This window comes from Colius striatus, chromosome 2, assembly GCF_028858725.1.
Source record: "Colius striatus isolate bColStr4 chromosome 2, bColStr4.1.hap1, whole genome shotgun sequence".
In the NCBI taxonomy this organism is placed as follows: Eukaryota; Metazoa; Chordata; class Aves; order Coliiformes; family Coliidae; genus Colius; species Colius striatus.
Window position 1 is genome coordinate 91,129,486 of NC_084760.1, and position 18,968 is coordinate 91,148,453.

An 18,968-nucleotide genomic window follows, 5' to 3' on the forward strand; every position below is an offset into this window, starting at 1 on the left:
AACTCTTTCCAGGGGAAGGGGTTTACATAGACAGCCTCCAAACATATAGGAAAGAAAAGGAACAAATGAAGCATATATCAAAAAAAGTTATTCTGCACTAGGGCTCTTTTTTTTGTTTGTTTTTTAGGTTAATCCTATGCTCAGAGTGGAAGGAAGTTTATTTGAAAAATTAATGTTGTAACTGCCACATGCAGCCCTCTCTACTAAAGCAACATACAGGAAGTGCAGGAAAAGCAAAATGCTTTTAGGGGGCATGCTACAGATATAACCACAGCCTGAAATCCTTCACACGCAAAATACCACTCTTCAGATTGCTTTTGCATTACTCATTGCAGTATCACTGATAAACAGCTATAAATGCTAGTCTGTAAGATAAGAGGAACAGGGCTTTGCAAAATATCTGCAAGAAATGGCATTCAACTGTATCTTGCTAATAATGTGGCATTTCATCTCAGATAGCCTTTCAAACTTTTTTTACAACAGGTTGAAAATATTCCTTGAAACACCTGGCTCCAGAGGGAAGTTTTCAAGCAGAGCATCATTTACCATGCCTACAAGTTAGAAGCAAGTCAGTGCAGAAAATTTAAACATTTGGAGGCAAAATTAAAAGTGTTTTATCTATCAATGTCAGCATGCTAAACTTCACTGTCAAGTGCTTATGATGTTCTCTATGATCTTTCAGCCATTTCTTCAGTATGCAAGAAAACATATGTACCAAGAGAGACACAAGCAAAGGACTCTTGTCCTCCCCATTTAGCAACACAGAAGAAACAATCAACACGCTACAGCTCACAATACATGTTTATTATTAGAGATGTTTACAGAAAAGTCTGTGAATTACTGCTAGCCTAAAACTGACAATTAAAGGGGGGAGGGGGGTGTTTTGATTTATGGCTTTGTTTTTTTTGAATCATTTAAAAAGTCACAAAACTGGTTAATTTTGGGGGCTATTTCCGTCTATTAAAAAAAGTTCAATTCACAGATAAAGGAGAAGGTGCTTTGACTAGCAGTTTAATAACTACGACCAAATAGGGTGTAAAACTTGGCAGGGTTTTTGCCGCAGACACATGTTGCCCCACGCTGTAGTTCACAGAGAGGCTGAAAAGGTATGCAGAGGCTTTTTGCTCCCATGGATGGGGCGCCAGGCTCAAGATCCTGATCCCTGAAATGAAAGCATACTCATAAATAATGCTTTTAAAAATAAAAGTGCAATAAAGTGTATTATACATAACATCTCAAAAGCACACTAATTATACCTGGAAGCATCTCATATTCCTGTTTTATATTCAAAACATTTGATTTTGATCTTGGTAGACACTCTCCAGTTGTTTTATTTTACCTGGCAGTGGTCTTCTTGATCCAATCCTCACACTCGATTTCTCCACAAAAAGGGATTTGTACAATCTGAAGGCGGAGAAGAAAGAAAAAGAGGCAATTATGTGTTAAAAAAAAAACCAAAAACAAAACTATTCTAACTCCAGAAGATTCCTAAACCTTAAGATCTCATATGGGAAAGGTTTGATTACTACAATTAAATTTTAATAGGTTTTTCTCACAGAAATAGATAAGCAGAGTCACCTCTCCATAGCACAGCATGGAAAAACCTACACAAATCACAAGCAGCATTTTAAAAAGTCAGGGCTCTGATTTATTTTCTTTATTTATTAACCCAATATATCTTAATTCTGTGGAAAAGATAAATACCGTTTTCTCTGGTTTTCAAAGAATTTTAAAACTTTTAAACTGCAGAACAAATGCTTCGTTACATTCTGCAAAGCAGTGCTTTCCTAGTGAACTTTACATTTTAATTCTATTACTATGCATTTTCATGATGTCTGATCACAGAGACAGTCATATATTAAGAAAACAATTGCCAACAGCACATTTTTCTTGAGCGCAGGGAGAAGTGGTGCATATTTTCCTGCTGTTTCCTTCAGTTAAGCTGACTGAAAAAAACCAAGAAAGTAAAGTTGAAATCATAATCTCAAACTCTTCTCAGTACTACTCCTAGTTATTGTAGCAAATATTTTTTCCCAATTTCAATATCCATTCTACTGATTTAAAAAATATTTTTAATGGACTTTGACAGTGACAATTGTTAAATTCTACTAAAGAGTAGGATTACAGTTAAAAAGACATCCCCTACACATTCATATCTGAGAGCAACCACAGCTACTGAATTCACCCTTCACAGCCATTTTAATTCTACCCAGACTGTGAATAAGGTTTGCTCACCTGTGGCTTTCTTTCACCAAATTTACATTCTTAGTGCAAAATTCTCAGTCTGCCTCAAACTGAAACACACCTTTATTAAATTTCACTTTATAGCTTCACTTTCTTGAAAAAAAGCAACTATGACCCCTCTACTACACTATTCTTGCATCGATCCTTTGTTTGTTTTATGAAACTTTGTTTAAATACCTGTGCCATTATTCTTAAGAGTTTCAACTAAACTTTGCATGCAACTTAAAAGAACACAAAAGCAGGCTGCATCTTTATAGTGCTAATACTTTCCACTGAAGTTATAGCAAGGAGAAAACAAGAACAGAAATTAAGTAGGAGCACTTCAGCTTACAAATGTTCTAGCAAGGAGAAAACAAGAACAGAAATTAAGCAGGAGCACTTCAGCTTACAAATGTTCTAGGTAAACAGTAGTCAGGGCTAATACAGTATAATTTCAAGAAATTACAGGATATTTATGCTGTAAAATTTTGTCCATACAACATATGTAGGTAAAGAGTGAAAGAGCCATAAAATGACACACAATTTTCTCCAATTCAGCTATGCTGATAATAATGAACTTACCTAACCTAAATATCAAAATGGTGCAATTATCCAACTTGGAATTCAAAATTTTTGTTCATATTTCCAACTTTAACTCTATTATAAACTAGATTGTATCAGAGTTCTGAAAAAAATACAAGTAGTTTCATTCTCTTGGCCTTCCAGAATCTAGCTGTATACACAATGGTGATTGCTGGACAGCAGACACCAGGCATTTAAGCCTCTCTGTAGGCTGCAGGCATCATATGGAACCTCTGCAGCAGGAGAAGCAAGCAGGTTCTGTAGCATTTAAATCAAAATTAAAGGGTAATTACTTGTGTCCATCTACAAATATAGAATTAGCTTCACATTCCATTCCTGCTCTTTGAAAGAGCTTGGCTCTTGCTTTCACTTTATTTTTACATACAAGTTTACTGCATCCGTTAAGAGGTTTTTAAGAGCTTATGTCTTCCTCAGCTGTTCCTTTGCCTTGAAGAGTCAAGCGTAGTTTCAGAGTGCTTGTTGAATTAAGAGGTGATGGCACATCTTGAAATCACAATATGAGAAAGCAGTAGTAGTAGTTGGAGGTCTACGCAGGGTACAATTATTTGTTAAGTAAAGACTAAACATTTTTGCTTTTCAAAATCTACCACGAGAATCATCAGATGCTTTAGGTAAGAGATTCTTGCACCAAAGAAATTATACTTTCCAATCAGTAGGAAGAGTCTAAAGCCATTTGGAAACAGACTATTTCATACTTGTATTTAGTTTTGTTGAGGAAATAAAGCAGTACTAGTATTACAGCACCGATGCACAGAATGTCTAAAATCTCTATATACTCAACTTCACAAGCATGCTAAGACAGGCCCTCCTTGGAAGTTCATGCTTTTTGCTTTAAATCTTGTTATAAATTGATTTTAACAATAGAAATAGACACACTAGAAATAGTCACACTATTTTCTGGCAATAGAAATGCAAGAAAATAGTGTGATGAAAAGTCAAGAATAACTATTTTTGAAGTTAACAAATGCACTATGAATTCTTGGCTCTTGTGCATTTTCTGTCAGAAATTTTGACATTTTCAGAGTAGATCTAATTGGTACACAAAAACCCCTGATCCTTTTTTGCAAAATACACAGCCTCCACAACTGATTCTAGGGATCTTGCTACTTCAAGACATTAATCTAAATAAATGAACAATTTCACAAGCTGAGGTTTGTGAAAGAATTTCAGCACTAAGAATTTCGGTTGGTGCATCTCTGGAAAAGCAGCAGCAGCCTCTCTACTGAAGACGTAATCTCTCATAGAAACATCAAATACTTTGCCAGAACTTTGAATTTTTCATGGATGTTTAGATCAGTAGAGCTCAGTCATCCACATTATGGGTTATTCTTGCCATTGACCCAAGGTTTCTGACTGGCAGTAATTCTCAATGAACCCAATGGCATCTACTCGGGTCATAAAGGTAAAACTTCTTTGACGTAAACAGCATGTACTTTAAACTCTTAGTTGGCCTTATTATGAGATGGGACAAGTGTTTTTCACTGTTTGCATTAGAATAATGACAGCAAATGTATCTTAATCCGAATAAAATATTTACATTAACCTCACTGAAAAGCATTTTCTGATAAAAATGTAACACTTTAAATGAAAGTTACCAAACTGCAGCATTGTAAATCACTTCCAAGACATCCTGTCACCTGTAGCACAGGACTAAATCTTGAATGGTGGTAGCATGAAACATCATATTTCATAAATACGGGGGTTTTTAGCAAAAGAAGAAAGCAATGTGTGTATCTCAAATTTTGATGTATTTTGAAGCTCATGTATTTTTGTGCAGCTCTGCTGCACAGTCTTCATCTGCTTGTGGGGGGGAAAGCTCCACAAAAACCACACTGTTTATACATAAGCTTTGAAATTTCTTGCTCCTGATTATTTGTGAATGATAGAAAGTGTGTGAAGGCACTTAGTGAGCTAGAATGAAGTAAATTTCCTTACATTTCCTGAATCAAGCTCTTTCTGAAAGTCCTCCATAGTATTGGCCACCACCATATGACGTTTTAGGTCCTCAGAAGCTCTAAGAAAAGGAAACAAAAGAACTTAAAAAACACTCAGGACAGATTTATGCACATAATCTCACTGGCCAAATGAACTAAGTTTTCAGAGTCAGTCAAAACAAAGTTACAAAGAAACTATTTTACTCATTTGAGTCTTCCTAATCAGGTTATGTCTTTCAACCACTTCTGTCCTCAAAGAGATAAAATTTTGATTAATGGCCGATGGGGCGCTTCCCAGGTTGCTGCATGTTTCACTATGTTAATCCACACTGTGTGTCAGCTGAACACTGACCAGCTGTAGACAAAAACAGATACGTACTATAGATGTAGACTTTTCTTTTTTAATTATGTTATAAATCTAAATAGCAAAATGACTAACTAACTAGGTGAAAATATTCTCCTTGTAAACATCTCTGATCACTACAGAAGCAACCAGGGAAACTCATCTGCCACGGTGCTGGGTCAGCACTTGCAAACAGCGATATGCAATGACGCAGACACACAAGGGATTGTGGCACATACAGTAAGTGCAAATAAATTTTCTAAAAGCATTTAATTGCTTTTGAGAAATAAGAAAACAGTCCTGTGAAAGTCAATAGAATATAGGGTCTTAAAACATACCTCTCAACATGGAACTTCAACTACTGATGTTTCTCGGACAACTTTGTGTCTTTAAAAATTCCCCATCAAAAGCATCTTTCAGCAATGAATTCTGTGTATTATCATCACATGAACTACTTATGGTGTATTTGTTTATTAAAACTCCACATGAATTCACAGGAGTCTATTCAAAAATAAGTTCACAACCTTTAACATTCTGTTTCGCGAGCACAACAGGAAACTTCTATCACTATACTTGAACAAGTTCCAGAGGCAGAAAAATGAAATGTCACAAACAGGAAGATAAGCCTGATCTGTCTTTCTCCACAGACAAACCAATAATATGAGAAATTCTTCTGAAAGGTAAAATGTATTTATGATTAGCACAGATATTTACTGTACCTCTCAATTTACCTGTTGTAAAGGTTAGTTTGGATCTCATTCAAAATCTGCTTCAGTCTTTCTTCTGCTTCATGTTCAGAAAAGGTCAGCTTTTGTCCTGTGTCCCTCCTAACAGCTACAAACTGTTGGCTCTTCATGTCTCGTGGTCCCACTTCAACCCTGACTGGAACACCCTTCATTAAAAAGAGTTAGAAGTTACGAGGATTATGTCATTCTCAGAAGAGCTCATTTTCCCTTTCTTTTCCCTCCCTGGTGGTTTTTTTTGAAGGAGGGTGTGTTGGGTTTTTTGTTCTGAAGATCAGTCTTAACATGGAATCACTTTGCAAAGACCTCATCTCTTCGCTCTTAGCAGAGAAGTCTGGTAAGCTGGAAACTACATAAAGCAAAATACTTTCCATTTGATTCTTGCACTTCCTACTCCAGTACCCTTGTATTTTTTCACCTATGAAATTCCTTATCAGTACTCAATAAAGTGAGTGCACTTCGCCAGCAATTAGCCTAAAGATGCAGTTATTATGCTGGACACATCAGTAGATTTCATAACAAACATCAGGTTTGCCCCATGCTGTGCCTCCTTAATAAACTTAAGTTTTAAAATAAAAGTCTGCCAACAAAGGTTCATGGTACTAGAGTTCCATGGAGCAAAATTAATTTAAAAAAAAAAAGGAATTTACAAACAGGGAAGAGAACTTGAACACAACAGGAACTTTCAACAACTCAGGAAGCTTCTGTCATCTTACACTGAAGATTAACATATTGAAACTAATTTCCAATTCAGAACAAAAATATAATCCTGTAACGTCACTCAATACATTATTCAATTTCTCATTACCATTGTAAAGCAAAAACAGTGAGCAGAATGAAACACCTTGCATTTCATGGAGCAGAACTGTTGTTTAACTGCTATGAGGGGAACACAGTGATTTTGAAACAAAACAAAAAATACTGCTCCTTTCTTTGTTGACAGCATACAGGTTTATCGTCTCTCTTCCACTGTGTGCAAAGAAGGCACTTTTGTGACCCTGAAGACACTTAAGTATTAGTACAAATTTTTAAACATGCAAGTAATTTGTACTATGGATTTCATTTTCTAGGTATTTAATGTGGAAACCTAGAAGTTCAAAAATCACTGATGATACACAAATCCAGGCTAACAGATCAAGCCTCAAAAAACAACTTTTCTTCATTTACCAATGAAAGTGATCACTGATTATAATCAGGCAGCAATTCTTCATTTAGAGAAAATATTTGCCTCCAGAATTCAAGGCACACATAAAATGCCTAACACATACCTCCCACGTCGAAGCTTCAGAAGACCTCCTGGAATGAAACATACCTTAAGCTCCCAGTGATTGAACTTCCAACCAGGTGAATAATTGTCTCGTAAATCGGCTCGTACACGGACATTAGCACTAAGCAGCCTACGATGATACTCGTTACATTTCTTCAACAAAGCCTCTTTGTCCTCTTCCGAAAGGGCATTTGTGATACCACAGGGAATAATTACAACCTGAAACATAACGTGACATGTACCTCATGTTATAAAATAATTAGTTCCTATTTATAATAAATAAACATTTCAAAACAATAGCTTAATCCTATACCCTAGTCAGAAGTAAGAGATGTTTTCCTTTTTATCCAAATGATAAAATTACTTCAAATTGCTAGACTATCAAAGACAGCTTGTCCATCACAAGTATCCTAAAGATCTGTATTAACTTTACACAACACACCCTATAATTAGACAGCTCCTATCCTATTTTAAGTCTTTCAGGTGCTCATGTATTCCAAGAAAGGAAAGGAAACAAAATGGTAGTTTAAGGCATTTTTACAAACCTGAACACAGGCTACTCGAGGTGGGAGCACCAATCCCATGTTGTCTCCATGAATCATTATCATTACACCAATAGTTCGAGTTGTAATGCCCCAGGAATTCTGATAAGCAAATTGTTTTTCTCCTGGTTTCTTGGGATCTTCAAATACGATTTCAAACATCTTTGAGAAATTCTGCCCTAGATGATGTGACGTTGCTCCCTGAAATAGTTGCACACAGAAAATTCTACTCAATGGAAAGTTAAGTCTATTGAAGATCAGTTTAAGGCTTTCATCTTGCTCTGTTTACTGAAAAAACAGTATTCTAATTGATAAATACCTGGATAGCTCTTCCACTGGCAGATATAAATGCCTCTATGGTGGTTGTATAATCACCTCCTGCAAATTTCTCCTTCTCTGTCTTCCTTCCTTTCACAACAGGTATTGCTAGGAGATCTTCATACACTTGAGCATACAGATCAAGCATTTGCATCACCTACGACGAACATACTGTCTTAGGAACTACTCAGCATTTTGCATTTGCTAAACCAGGAAATATTTTTATATGCCAGCCTAAAATGTTAAAAATCTAACACTTTGAGACTGTGATTAAAAAAAATTTCTTCAATTACTTTAACAACTATAAACCATGGCAGAAAACAAGAAGAGTCACTACAGAAATGCCAGCCCAAATTTTATATTGGTTTCTAGTTTCAGCCTAAAAGTTTGGACATCTTCCAAGTAAACAAAGGCATGCCAAGATACTCGATGAAACATTTCTCTTCGGGCAAATAAGTGTTAAAATTTCTAGCAGTTAACATGCGAATCTATTATTTTGATTTTTTAAAGAAAATTATTTTAAAGAAAAGTGTTCTTTATATGTCACACCTCTTCAGACTCCTTATGTTGTTTGAAGAGACTAAAGCCTCAGACATGGATTACATTTGAGAATTAAAGGAAAAAAAAATGGCTTCCAGTACTCTTGGCATTTTTCATGAGGGCTCCCAAAGAAAAGGAGACAGCCTTCTACAAAGTCTTAGTAAAATGATTTGTTCGTAATGTTATTGAGTAAGGTCATTTTCTGAAAGCAAAAGCATCAGAGCACTTGCATTTTACCTCCTCTGCTGCTTCTTCATATGTTGCAAACGCGGTGTGACCCTCTTGCCAAAGAAATTCACGAGTACGTAGGAAAGGCTGGGGATGTTTGAACTCCCAGCGCTGGTAGAGAGATAAAGAATTAAATACCATGATTAATAAGTGTCAAATTATTTAAAGATTCTTTTTAACAACAACTATTAGCAAATTCTGAATAATGACTTTAAAAGTCAACTATTCACTGATTTCTACTTAAATAATATAATCAATAATATACATTGATAAAGTATGTTTTATTAAAAAGAGCGAGAAAAACAAAATCACATAAACCTCATTCATACTTGTGCCATGAAATGTGTTGTGTTCAGTATTATCGTATCATGGCCACAGAATAATCGTTCCACACTGCACTTACGACACAACAGTTACAAAGAAATCATTTACAGACATACCACAACATTGCACCACTGATTAAGCCTGATAGGAAGATCCCTGTGTGACTGCACCCACTTTGCATAGGCAGGATACATGACTGTAAAAAGAAAGCAGCTTTGGGTCTCTGCACAATATAGACAGTTTATACCAAACCTTTCTTTTTGATACATATAAGCTTAACATCCTCTGCTATGAGAACTAAGCTTTCATATTCAATTATCTTTAAACACATTTTTTTCTCTTAAAACATAATATTTTCACTGAAATGAAGACTTTCACTTCATTCTGTGTGTCTGCAAAATAGCTTGCTTGCTGCTGGTCGAAGTACAATGCAAAGCTTACTATCTAATGACACTATATTTGAGTTACTTAAGGTGTGTAAATCCATCTATGTTCACAAATAGAAATTCGCTGGCCTTGAAATTTCAAGATGCCACACCAGACCCAATTCAATTAAAAACTCACCCAGTCTTACATCTTTGAACGTTTTAATTATTCAGAGGAAATTTTCGTTTCACAGACACAAAAGCACACACAAAACGGAATTATGAGATGAAGAAACTTTCTCACAAATGATATAAGCCAACCAACCAAACGTGGTTTTCAGCTGAAGCAATGCAATATCCTGAGGAAAGGCCACTAAAGGGAATGTACAGTGTTGTGATATCTGTTATGACAAATGGCAAATTTTGGAAGTTTTGATGAGTTATAGAAAATACCCTAAAAAATTAGTTTCTACTTTTAAAAAAGGACTCCTGTTCAGCAGCTACACTACACCATACCTGTAACCATCACCTTTACAAACTGCAGCAAAAGAAGCCTACCTGTTTCACTTGTGGGACGCACAGCAATTGGTTCCGCCAGATCTGTTTTCCCAGATCTTGTGACCCAAGCAACCTAAAGGAAAGGAAAAAAATCCAACAAAACAGAAAAAACAGTTTTTGAAAACCCCTCACACTCAGCTGCAGACTAAGAGGTCGGGTTTTCTTGTACTTGGATTAAACCAATGTTTTGCAGCATACCTCAGGCGCAAAGTCAGCAATATGACTCTTCTCTTTCTCTAGGGCAGCCTGGGACACAAACATGGGGAAATAACAGTTTTCCACTCCAAGTTTCTTGATCTCTGCATCGAAGAAGTCCTTGATAGCTTCCCAAATAGCATAAGCCCAAGGACGAAGAACGTAACAGCCACTCACATCATAGTATTCAATCATCTCTGCTTTTGTGATCACCTTTCAAAAGACAATTTAGATACTGAAATTTCTATTTCGTACACTAAGAATACTCAGGAATTCAAATATGTGGTATGCAATTCAAGAGAAGTCTTTTATTTAGAAGTCTCTGTGCTCAAAAAGTTAGCAAAGCTACGCTTTGAGATCACTTTGGTTACCTTAATAACATTCATAATAGATCTGAATAACATAAACAGTTAATTAAAACTGAATTTCATAAATCCAAGTAAGACACAGTAGCAAATTTATAAGAATCAGTAAACTCTACTTTTGTAGGAAATGTCTCTATCTCATGTCAGAGAAAACATTACTCCTTAGGGTATAGGCAAAAGTTACACTAGTGAGAGGCAATGTACACTACTGATATCTATTTAAAATCTCTTGTAAGTAGGCTAATCTAAACTAATCTTCTCTAACCCTGGTTGTTTTGAATCATGTAAGTCAGCACAATCATTCACTATCAACAGGTACTAACTTTTATTATACATCACCTTGAAGTGAAATAAAACTCCCAAGCCTGTAAAATTCCTATCACTCGCCTAAAGTTTGGCACTCTTAGTGAAAGAGGAATTGATACAAGAATTAAAACAATCATATCTATCTATCTATATAGGTGCGCGTGTATATTCATACATGTGTGTATATATAATGGAGGAAGGGTACAGTGGCTAATGGTCATCCTTTTTATAGCTTCTAAAATTTGTTCAGCTCTTCAATCCAGGCACTTCTATCTGAGACCATGGTAGCAATGCAAGAAATGAAGTATTTTGCTTTGGATTTAAAAATCCAACCAACCAACCAAAAATGGAAGACAAAATACAAATTCAAACCAGATCTTGATTTATAACAGGGTTAAATCACAGAATCATAGAATGGTAGGGGTTCGTAGGGACCTTTAGAGATTATCTAGTCCAACCCCCTGCAGAAGCAGGTTCATCTGCATCAGGTCACACAGGAACATGTCCAGGTGGATCTTGAAGACCTCCAAGGAAGGAGACTCCACATCCTCCCTGGGCAGCCTGTGCCAGGGCTCCATCACCCTCACGGTGAAATAGTTCTTTCTTATGTTTAAATGGCACTTTTTGTGTTCCAGCTTCATCCCATTACCCCTTGTCCTGTTGTTAGATAGAATAAAAAAAGGGATGTCCCAACCTCCTGACACCCACCATTTAGATATTTTTAATATTAATGAGATTCTCCCTCAGTCTCCTCTTTTCTAGACTAAAGAGCCCCAGTTCCCGCAGCCTTTCCTCATAAGGAAGACGTTTCAGTCCCCTGATCATCTTGGTGGCCCTGCGCTGGACTCTCTCCAGAAGTTCCCTGTCCCTCTTGAGCCGAGCAGTCCAGAACTGGACATAGGACTCCAGATGAGGCCTCACCAGGGCAGAGTAAAGGGAGAGCATTACCTCCCTTGATCTGCTGGCCACTCTCTTTTTGATGCATCCCAGGATGCCATTGGCCTTCTTGACCACAAGGGCACATTGCTGGCTCATTAGTTTATAATCAACCAGGACTCCCAGGTCTCTCTCTGCAGAGCTGCTTTCCAGCAGGTCAATTTGTTAATTCAAACTGACGTGCACTTACCTGAGAGAACCAGTCTGCAAGATTTTCTTCTTTTTTAGCTTCTAGACCCAGCCTACGGTATTAAAAAAAGAAACAGATTTGTGCTATATGGTATTTAGGAGTGAAATTTACCCTAACCTTTTTTTCTTCCCCCCTTGGGGAAACAGCAGAGGTGGGGCAGAAAAAACAATATTTACTTCATAAAGTTATTTTTTCCTACTTCTTGTTTTGATAGTTTGGTATGCCTTGATTAGTAGAAATTGGTAGTATTTCCTTACCTTGGCTAACAAAAGTACTTAATAAAACCAGATCAATTTATTTTCAACTGTTTGAACCCTTCTAATTCTCCCTGTGGTTGCATCAAAGAACCTCATAAAGATGAGGCTTACCTCCAGTAAGAACCTAAAATTAATCACACTTGTGTGTAAACTGTTTTACTATTTTAAAAATGCCTTACTTAGCTGGTGGTTAGAATTTCAAGAGAGATATGCAACTTGAATTCACCATTCATGTGAACGTCACACTGTTCAAGACAGAAGACTGACTACCATTAAAACAAGTAAAACCAGTAAGGCTGCAAGATTCTAAAACAGGCTAAACTCAACAGACTTACATAACAGTAGATAAAAGCCAAGTTTTTATCTCTCTACAGAGAAGATTTAAGGGCAAAAAAATGCTTTCTTCCAGCATAATGTATGTACAAAATAACCACATCTCTGTCTCTAACATGATGTATGTATCTGAAACAGGAAATAAATAGTGCTGCACAAAACATGCTGTAGAAAGACTTATAAACTTTCAGGATGGCAACAGAGAGGGGATGCAGAGCTATCATCATTGAAGAGTTCCATTATGAACAGCATCAGGGCCTTGCTCTGGGTTCGGTTACATACTTCTCATAGTAAATATTTTGGAAACCCTGGTGCAATAAAATAAGCAAGATATTTGAGCAAGATACAGCAGCACATTTGCAGAAGCAAATAATGAAGTGCAAGTTCCCAACAACCATAAGAGTACCCAAGGTAATGGAGCATGTACACTGCTTGACGGTGTCTGTAGGCTGGGTTGCTTTTTCCTCAGCAGGTTGCCGAGGTAAAACTGACACTAAACAAACTTTTGTAACTTGCTTTTGACTTGATCCTAAATATGAAAATGAGCACTTATTTTGCAACTGCCCACACTTTCAAAGAAAATAAGAAACCTTTGAAACTCTTTAATCTGAATAAAAGTAAACAGCTGAAGTTTCTAGCAAATACATTAAAGATCAGTTCTTTACCTAGTTTGTTTCTTAGGGCCTTGACCTTCTCCTGATCCACTTGAGGAGAGCTCATTACCACTCTGTCCTTGCAAAGGTTCTTTTTTGGGGCCATCATTTTGCTTTTGTTGCTTACTCTGCTTTTCAGACTTGTTCTCTTTCTCTTTCTTCTTCTTGTCTTTGTCATCAGCCCCACTAGCAGAAAGTGGTTTATAGTCAACTCCTGCAACAGACTTATATTGGGCTTTCAATTGAAGAAGTTCCTTAACAGCTGCATCTATCTTTTCCTTGAAGAACAAAAGAATGAAGAGAAATTTATACAGAAATCACAGGAATAAAATTTCTCTATCAAAAAAATAAAATGTATTGATGCATAACACTGTGGACATTTACACAGTGTTGGGGAGGAAAAGAAACCTGCAAAAGCCAATACTTCACCGTGTTAACATCGCAAAGGATCTGTCAGGAATCATTTTAAAAGTACATTGCAGATTTCAGAATTCCTATGCTGCCTATTCTAAACGCACATTTCTAATTCCTACAGCCATCGTGAACTTAAAATGGACTTTTAGATTTCAATGCATTTTTTAGATTTTCATTACATTTTTATATTATCATTTGGTTTTACCTTTTCTGCTTTTTCTGATTTCAATTTCCTAACTTCATCTCCTTGAAGAGCCACTTTGCTAAACAGGGCTTTAGCTTCAGGTGTGTCTGGACCACTGGGGACTGCATTTGAGGCCTGAGGCAAAGCACTTTGAGCTACTGGTGGATGTCCTGGCTTGTAGTCCTGCCCAGTCTTTTCCTTGTAGTCAGCTTTTAGAGAAAGAAGGAGTTTTACTGCTTCATCTATTTCATCCTATATGGAGAACAAATAGCAAGATGCACTGGTGAGACTTAAAAAGAGAACTGACAACAAGCATGATTTTCAGGCTGTGAAAATGAAATTTTCACAGTAATAAACCGTGCTTCATAATTAGGGGAGGATTCAAGTAATAGCTCTTGCCCAAGCAACAGCAGTACATTTGAGAGCTACCATGTCATTTCCCTAGCACACCTGGCCAGCTACAACCTGTCAGTAACTGTAACAGAATCTGCAATGAAAAACACAATAAACTGGTTTAAAGAGACATCTTTATAAAATAGAATCTAGAAGAGAAAAAAAGCAAGATAATAAACAACCCAACACCAAAACCAATTGTGTAAGGTAGAAACACAGGCCGAAAAAAACCAACATCTCCTGAAAACATATAGCCTTGTCTCATGTTCTTTTTCACAGCTATCACTAAATTTGTCAAATTCCAGAAAAATCTTGCTATTGTTGTAGCACACTAGATACTTTTATCTTCACTTGCTAAAACACAGCAAGAAAAATGTGTTACAAACTTCTGCAGGGTTGATGTCTGCCATGCTTGTGCCTCTTCATCCAGATGTGAGAGGTTAAGCTTTACTTTCTACACCAGCTGAATTTAGAATTTACAACTCAGAGTCAAGAAAGTACACAGCATCAGAGTAGCCTTGTGTAGCATTATGAGACCATGCAAGTTTGATGGATAAGCTATCACACAGATGTAAGGGAGTTTGATCATTTCTTGGTGAAGGATTTCCCCCAGTGGCAAAACGTGGTAAGAATTACAATTGTTTACTCTCAGTTTACTATTATACCTTAGAAGCTTTCTCAGCTTTCAGTCTGCGTACCACTTCCCCTTGTTCAGCTACATTATCATAAAGTGCTTTGCCATCCACTAAGCTACAGGGTGTCAAGTTACTGCAGCACTCAGAAGATGGAAGCGTAAGAGAAGGTATACAAGGAGGAGCTGAAGGTGGATTTCCAGGCTTGTACTCTTGACCTGTCTTTTGTTTATATTCTGCTTTTAGATTTAAAAGAATTTTCACAGCCTCATCTATTTGTTCCTGAAGCAAGAAAGGAAAAACAGCAGTTGTAGATAAAGATAGAAACAACAGATATGTAACACAATAGCCACAGTAACATAACATTTACTAAAATGGCACTAGCATAGCCATTGTAACAAAGCTTCTAGACCTCACTTGTTAGTATAAGTTTTAAGTCTTCAACTCTGTATCAAACATCTCAGGTAGAATACCTACGAGTTGCAAAAAGGTATGAAATCAGCCAGTGTATGTAAGGGCTGACTTCTGTGCCATGAATGTTTCCCACTTAGGTGGCTTGGTTCCCTTCTGTTACAGCTATCTGTTACTTTATACACTGAAGAATGGCAGCAAACACGCTGAATAAAGAACAGTTCGCTGGGCACTACCAACTTTATTATTACCATTCTAGCTTTCAAGTTACAGCCCTTTTTTCAAGTTACTGCCTATATTCTTGCCTCACTTTTCTTGTATCACTAAAAAAAAAAAAAAAAGACCTTGTTTATTTTCCAGGTTCTGCATGCACTACCACAGAACTCATGGTGTCAGTCATATCATCAGCTCAAGGGAACTTGGGAAAGCACTTCATGGAATTTGAAAGCACTTGATTGCATTTTGTTATTCAAGTTTCAATAAAAACCTCTAATTAGATTTTAGTCTACACTGAAAACATTGTTCTACCCAGAAGTATTCTGTGTCAATACACCTTTGAAGCTTTCTCTGATTTAAGTTTGCGGACCACTTCGCCTTGTTCAGCTACTTTGTTGTACAGAGATGTCCTGTCTACTGGACATGGGCATGGAAGAGTAGAAGAAGAAGAAGACTGAGGAGGAACAAAGACCACAGGTGGGCTTCCGGGTTTGTACTCCTGGCCTGTCTGTTGTTTATACTCTGCCTTTAGGGATAAAAGGACTTCCACAGCAGCAGCTATCTTATCCTGAAAGAGAAAGGAAGGGACAGAAAGCAGAAGGAACAAAGATATTGAGATATAAGACTAAGTGCACCTTAAATACCTTCACAAAGAGACTCACAGTTTATGTGCACCTATTCCATTTTGTACACTACTTAATAAAGTTACTAAATAGCTCTAAGCAAAATTATAACTAAGTTTAGATCTACTTATTTGGATTTTATGATGACACCAAGACATTATTACAAATAGTATTTAGCCACCAGGCAAAGTGTGTTACTTCCCATCTTTTCCTGCTATGTATTAATAAGAATGGAAAGAACACAGCTACTAGTAGCTATGTTTTTATGTAGTGCTTAGTTGCAGACAGGAAGATGTCTCAAAAATATCTGTAGTATTTGGATCACTACTTTTTTTTTTCCTTTCTGGTTTTCGGGCTCTGTTTTGTTTTTAAGGTCTCAATAGCAGAAGGTCAATCCTATGAAGTCACACCATTTGCCCATATATAGTTAAATAAATAATGAATACATGCTGCAGGACATTTCAACCTCAAGGACTGACTAGGCCACTTAAACAGATCATGCCGTGGAATGAATCCTGTCCGTGTTTCAGAACAGTAGTCTAAGAAATATAAGAATTTACTTGTCTTTATGAATACTAACACAAACTTTAATGTACATATCTAGCTGAAAGATTAAACATTGTAAAACACAAGTCTTGACAGAACAGAGCCCAGTTCAAATGCTAATCACTATGAAAACATGGATCCATAAGCACCCATTCACCTCCACAGAGAGAGGGCAATGGGCTAGGCAAACCCAAACAAAAAAAAACGTTAACCAGCCACCTTAGCTGCTTTCTCAGCTTTCAGTTTTCGGACCACTTCTCCTTGCTCAGCTACTTTATCATACAGAGCCTTACTGTCCAGGGTACCAGAGGTCTCAAGCTTTGAAGACTGTTCAGTTACAGGTACTGGAGGATTTCCAGGCTTATACTCCTGGCCCGTCTTCTCTTTGTATTCTGCTTTCAAGGCCAGCAACTGTTTCACAGCTTTATCAATATCTTCCTTTGCTGCCTTCTTAGCTTTCAAGTCACGAACTATATCACCCTGTGCAGCCACCCTGTTGTAAATGACCAGATGACCTTCAGATGGAGTACAGGCTGGAGTAGAGCTATCACCAGCAAGTGGAGCAGACTTTCCTTTTACAGCTGAACTAGCCTTAAAAAAAAAAAAAAAAAAGAGAAAAAAGCCAAGTATTCAGCACATTAATATTGTACAGTGATGATATACAATAATACATTTTATTACACTTTTCTAAAACACAAGTTACCTCTTTCTTTGCAGTTTCAGCTTTGGTCTTCTCTTTTGACCCCGATGTTGGCATTTCCTTAGTGTGTCCATCAGGGATGTAAATCAAAATGCATGGGGCTTCTTTACAGCTGTAAGGACTATAGAAGGATTTATAGAAAACAAAACAGTAAAGGAAATGCAAAATACACATAAAGTGTTTATTGTAGCAAATGTTCTCCTCTCACAAGTTGCTCTCTGTACACAACTGTGGTTACCTGCATTTACGTCATTGTGGATCTGCATATTGACTCCTGTTATGTATAGGTTTTCTTTATGTTATGATACTACACTGAAATGCAGCATAATTTAGATGTTGAATAGCTTGCTAAGGAACTGTCACAATTTAATAGTATGTGCACCCTCTAATTGAGCAAATACCTGTTTTACTCTGTAGCATTGTTTCTTAATTTATATACTCAGAATCACAAGGAAACCCCAATCTCTTTACTAGGTCCAAGTTAGGTGGTATGCATCAGAAGAACCGTGTACTTGGCTTAGACAATTTGAAGAGGTAGGAACTTACAAGCTAAAAGCCATGCAAATCCACAGAAATATTCCACAGAAAGATCAGGTTAAAGGGGAAAATATTTGCAGACAATTTTATTCTTGCCAATGCATGTGTGAAAACATTAAAACACAGAAAGCTAAAGCAAATTCTGTGAAGTCTGCTTAGGCCAGTTTTAGGCAGCTTACCTCACTGGCTCATAGGGCTGATCACAAATAAAGAATCCTCTCCTCTGAAGTTGTATGATGTCCCCTTTTTTTAACTCCCTAAGGCAAGGATCACCCAACATCAGTTCTTCTTGCTGTAAGTGTTAAAAGAAATCAGTCCAAATCTAACAGAGCACAAGAAAGAGTAAGAAATATAGTACAGTTCTAGAAAGATGGTGATGGTGTTCTGATCATGGAATTGTCAAAATGTTAATCTCAGGGCAGCACAAGTACTATCAAGAAGATGCCATATCGTAACACTGTATCAAGACAAAAACTATTGGTTCCAGATGTGTAAAAGCCAGGTAACACCTGAAAAAAAATAGGACTCAAATTTTAATTCTGAAATTATGAGAGGTGAAATGGAAACTAGGTACCAGCACATGACTGACTGGTATGACAAATGACACCTTAATATTAAAAAAGAGTGATTAGACATAGTGATGGGAAAAAACCCCAAATCATCTCAAACAGTAAGTTTTGTGGAATAAAGTAGACAAGAAGATAACTTACCTTGCTATTTCGGTTGATGTATTGCTTGAAATCTTCATCTTTACCTAGAACTGGCTTAGTAATTAGATGCTCATAATTAACACAGACAGTGGGGATGAGTGGTGCACGTGGAGTTTCTGCTAACCAAGTGATCTTAGTAGTTTTTTTGAAGTCCTTATTGTCCAAGTTCAATTTGGCATCGATGGACACAATTTTTCCACTTGAATTTCTATAGAAAAACAGAAATTACGTGAGTAAAGACTAAATTATTAGTTCTCATTTGATACTATGCACCATAAATTTATTGAAAAAACACGTGTTCAGAATTTAATTTTGACGCACAGGAGACATAGGAAATGAAAGAGTCTATTCATTCCTGTTGAAGTTCTCTTTTAATTTT

The 18,968-nt window shown here is 36.8% G+C and overlaps 1 protein-coding gene across 1 annotated transcript in view; it reads right to left on the reverse strand.

Moving 5' to 3' along the window:
* Positions 1 to 783: 783 nt before the first annotated feature.
* Positions 784 to 18,968, reverse strand: part of EPRS1 (glutamyl-prolyl-tRNA synthetase 1) — a 41,812-nt gene continuing 23,627 nt past the window's right edge. Inside the window, exons 15-32 of the mRNA XM_061991447.1 lie at positions 18,590 to 18,797; positions 18,059 to 18,171; positions 17,346 to 17,463; positions 16,862 to 17,233; positions 13,843 to 14,073; positions 13,236 to 13,501; positions 11,981 to 12,032; positions 10,187 to 10,396; positions 9,989 to 10,061; positions 9,182 to 9,261; positions 8,751 to 8,852; positions 7,975 to 8,130; positions 7,659 to 7,856; positions 7,159 to 7,332; positions 5,835 to 5,995; positions 4,762 to 4,840; positions 1,340 to 1,404; positions 784 to 1,162 (exon numbers count right to left, since the gene is read on the reverse strand). Coding sequence (XP_061847431.1) covers positions 1,012 to 1,162; positions 1,340 to 1,404; positions 4,762 to 4,840; positions 5,835 to 5,995; positions 7,159 to 7,332; positions 7,659 to 7,856; positions 7,975 to 8,130; positions 8,751 to 8,852; positions 9,182 to 9,261; positions 9,989 to 10,061; positions 10,187 to 10,396; positions 11,981 to 12,032; positions 13,236 to 13,501; positions 13,843 to 14,073; positions 16,862 to 17,233; positions 17,346 to 17,463; positions 18,059 to 18,171; positions 18,590 to 18,797 — 2,809 coding nt within the window. The 3' untranslated portion in view covers positions 784 to 1,011. The remainder of the gene's footprint in view (positions 1,163 to 1,339; positions 1,405 to 4,761; positions 4,841 to 5,834; positions 5,996 to 7,158; positions 7,333 to 7,658; positions 7,857 to 7,974; positions 8,131 to 8,750; positions 8,853 to 9,181; positions 9,262 to 9,988; positions 10,062 to 10,186; positions 10,397 to 11,980; positions 12,033 to 13,235; positions 13,502 to 13,842; positions 14,074 to 16,861; positions 17,234 to 17,345; positions 17,464 to 18,058; positions 18,172 to 18,589; positions 18,798 to 18,968) is intronic.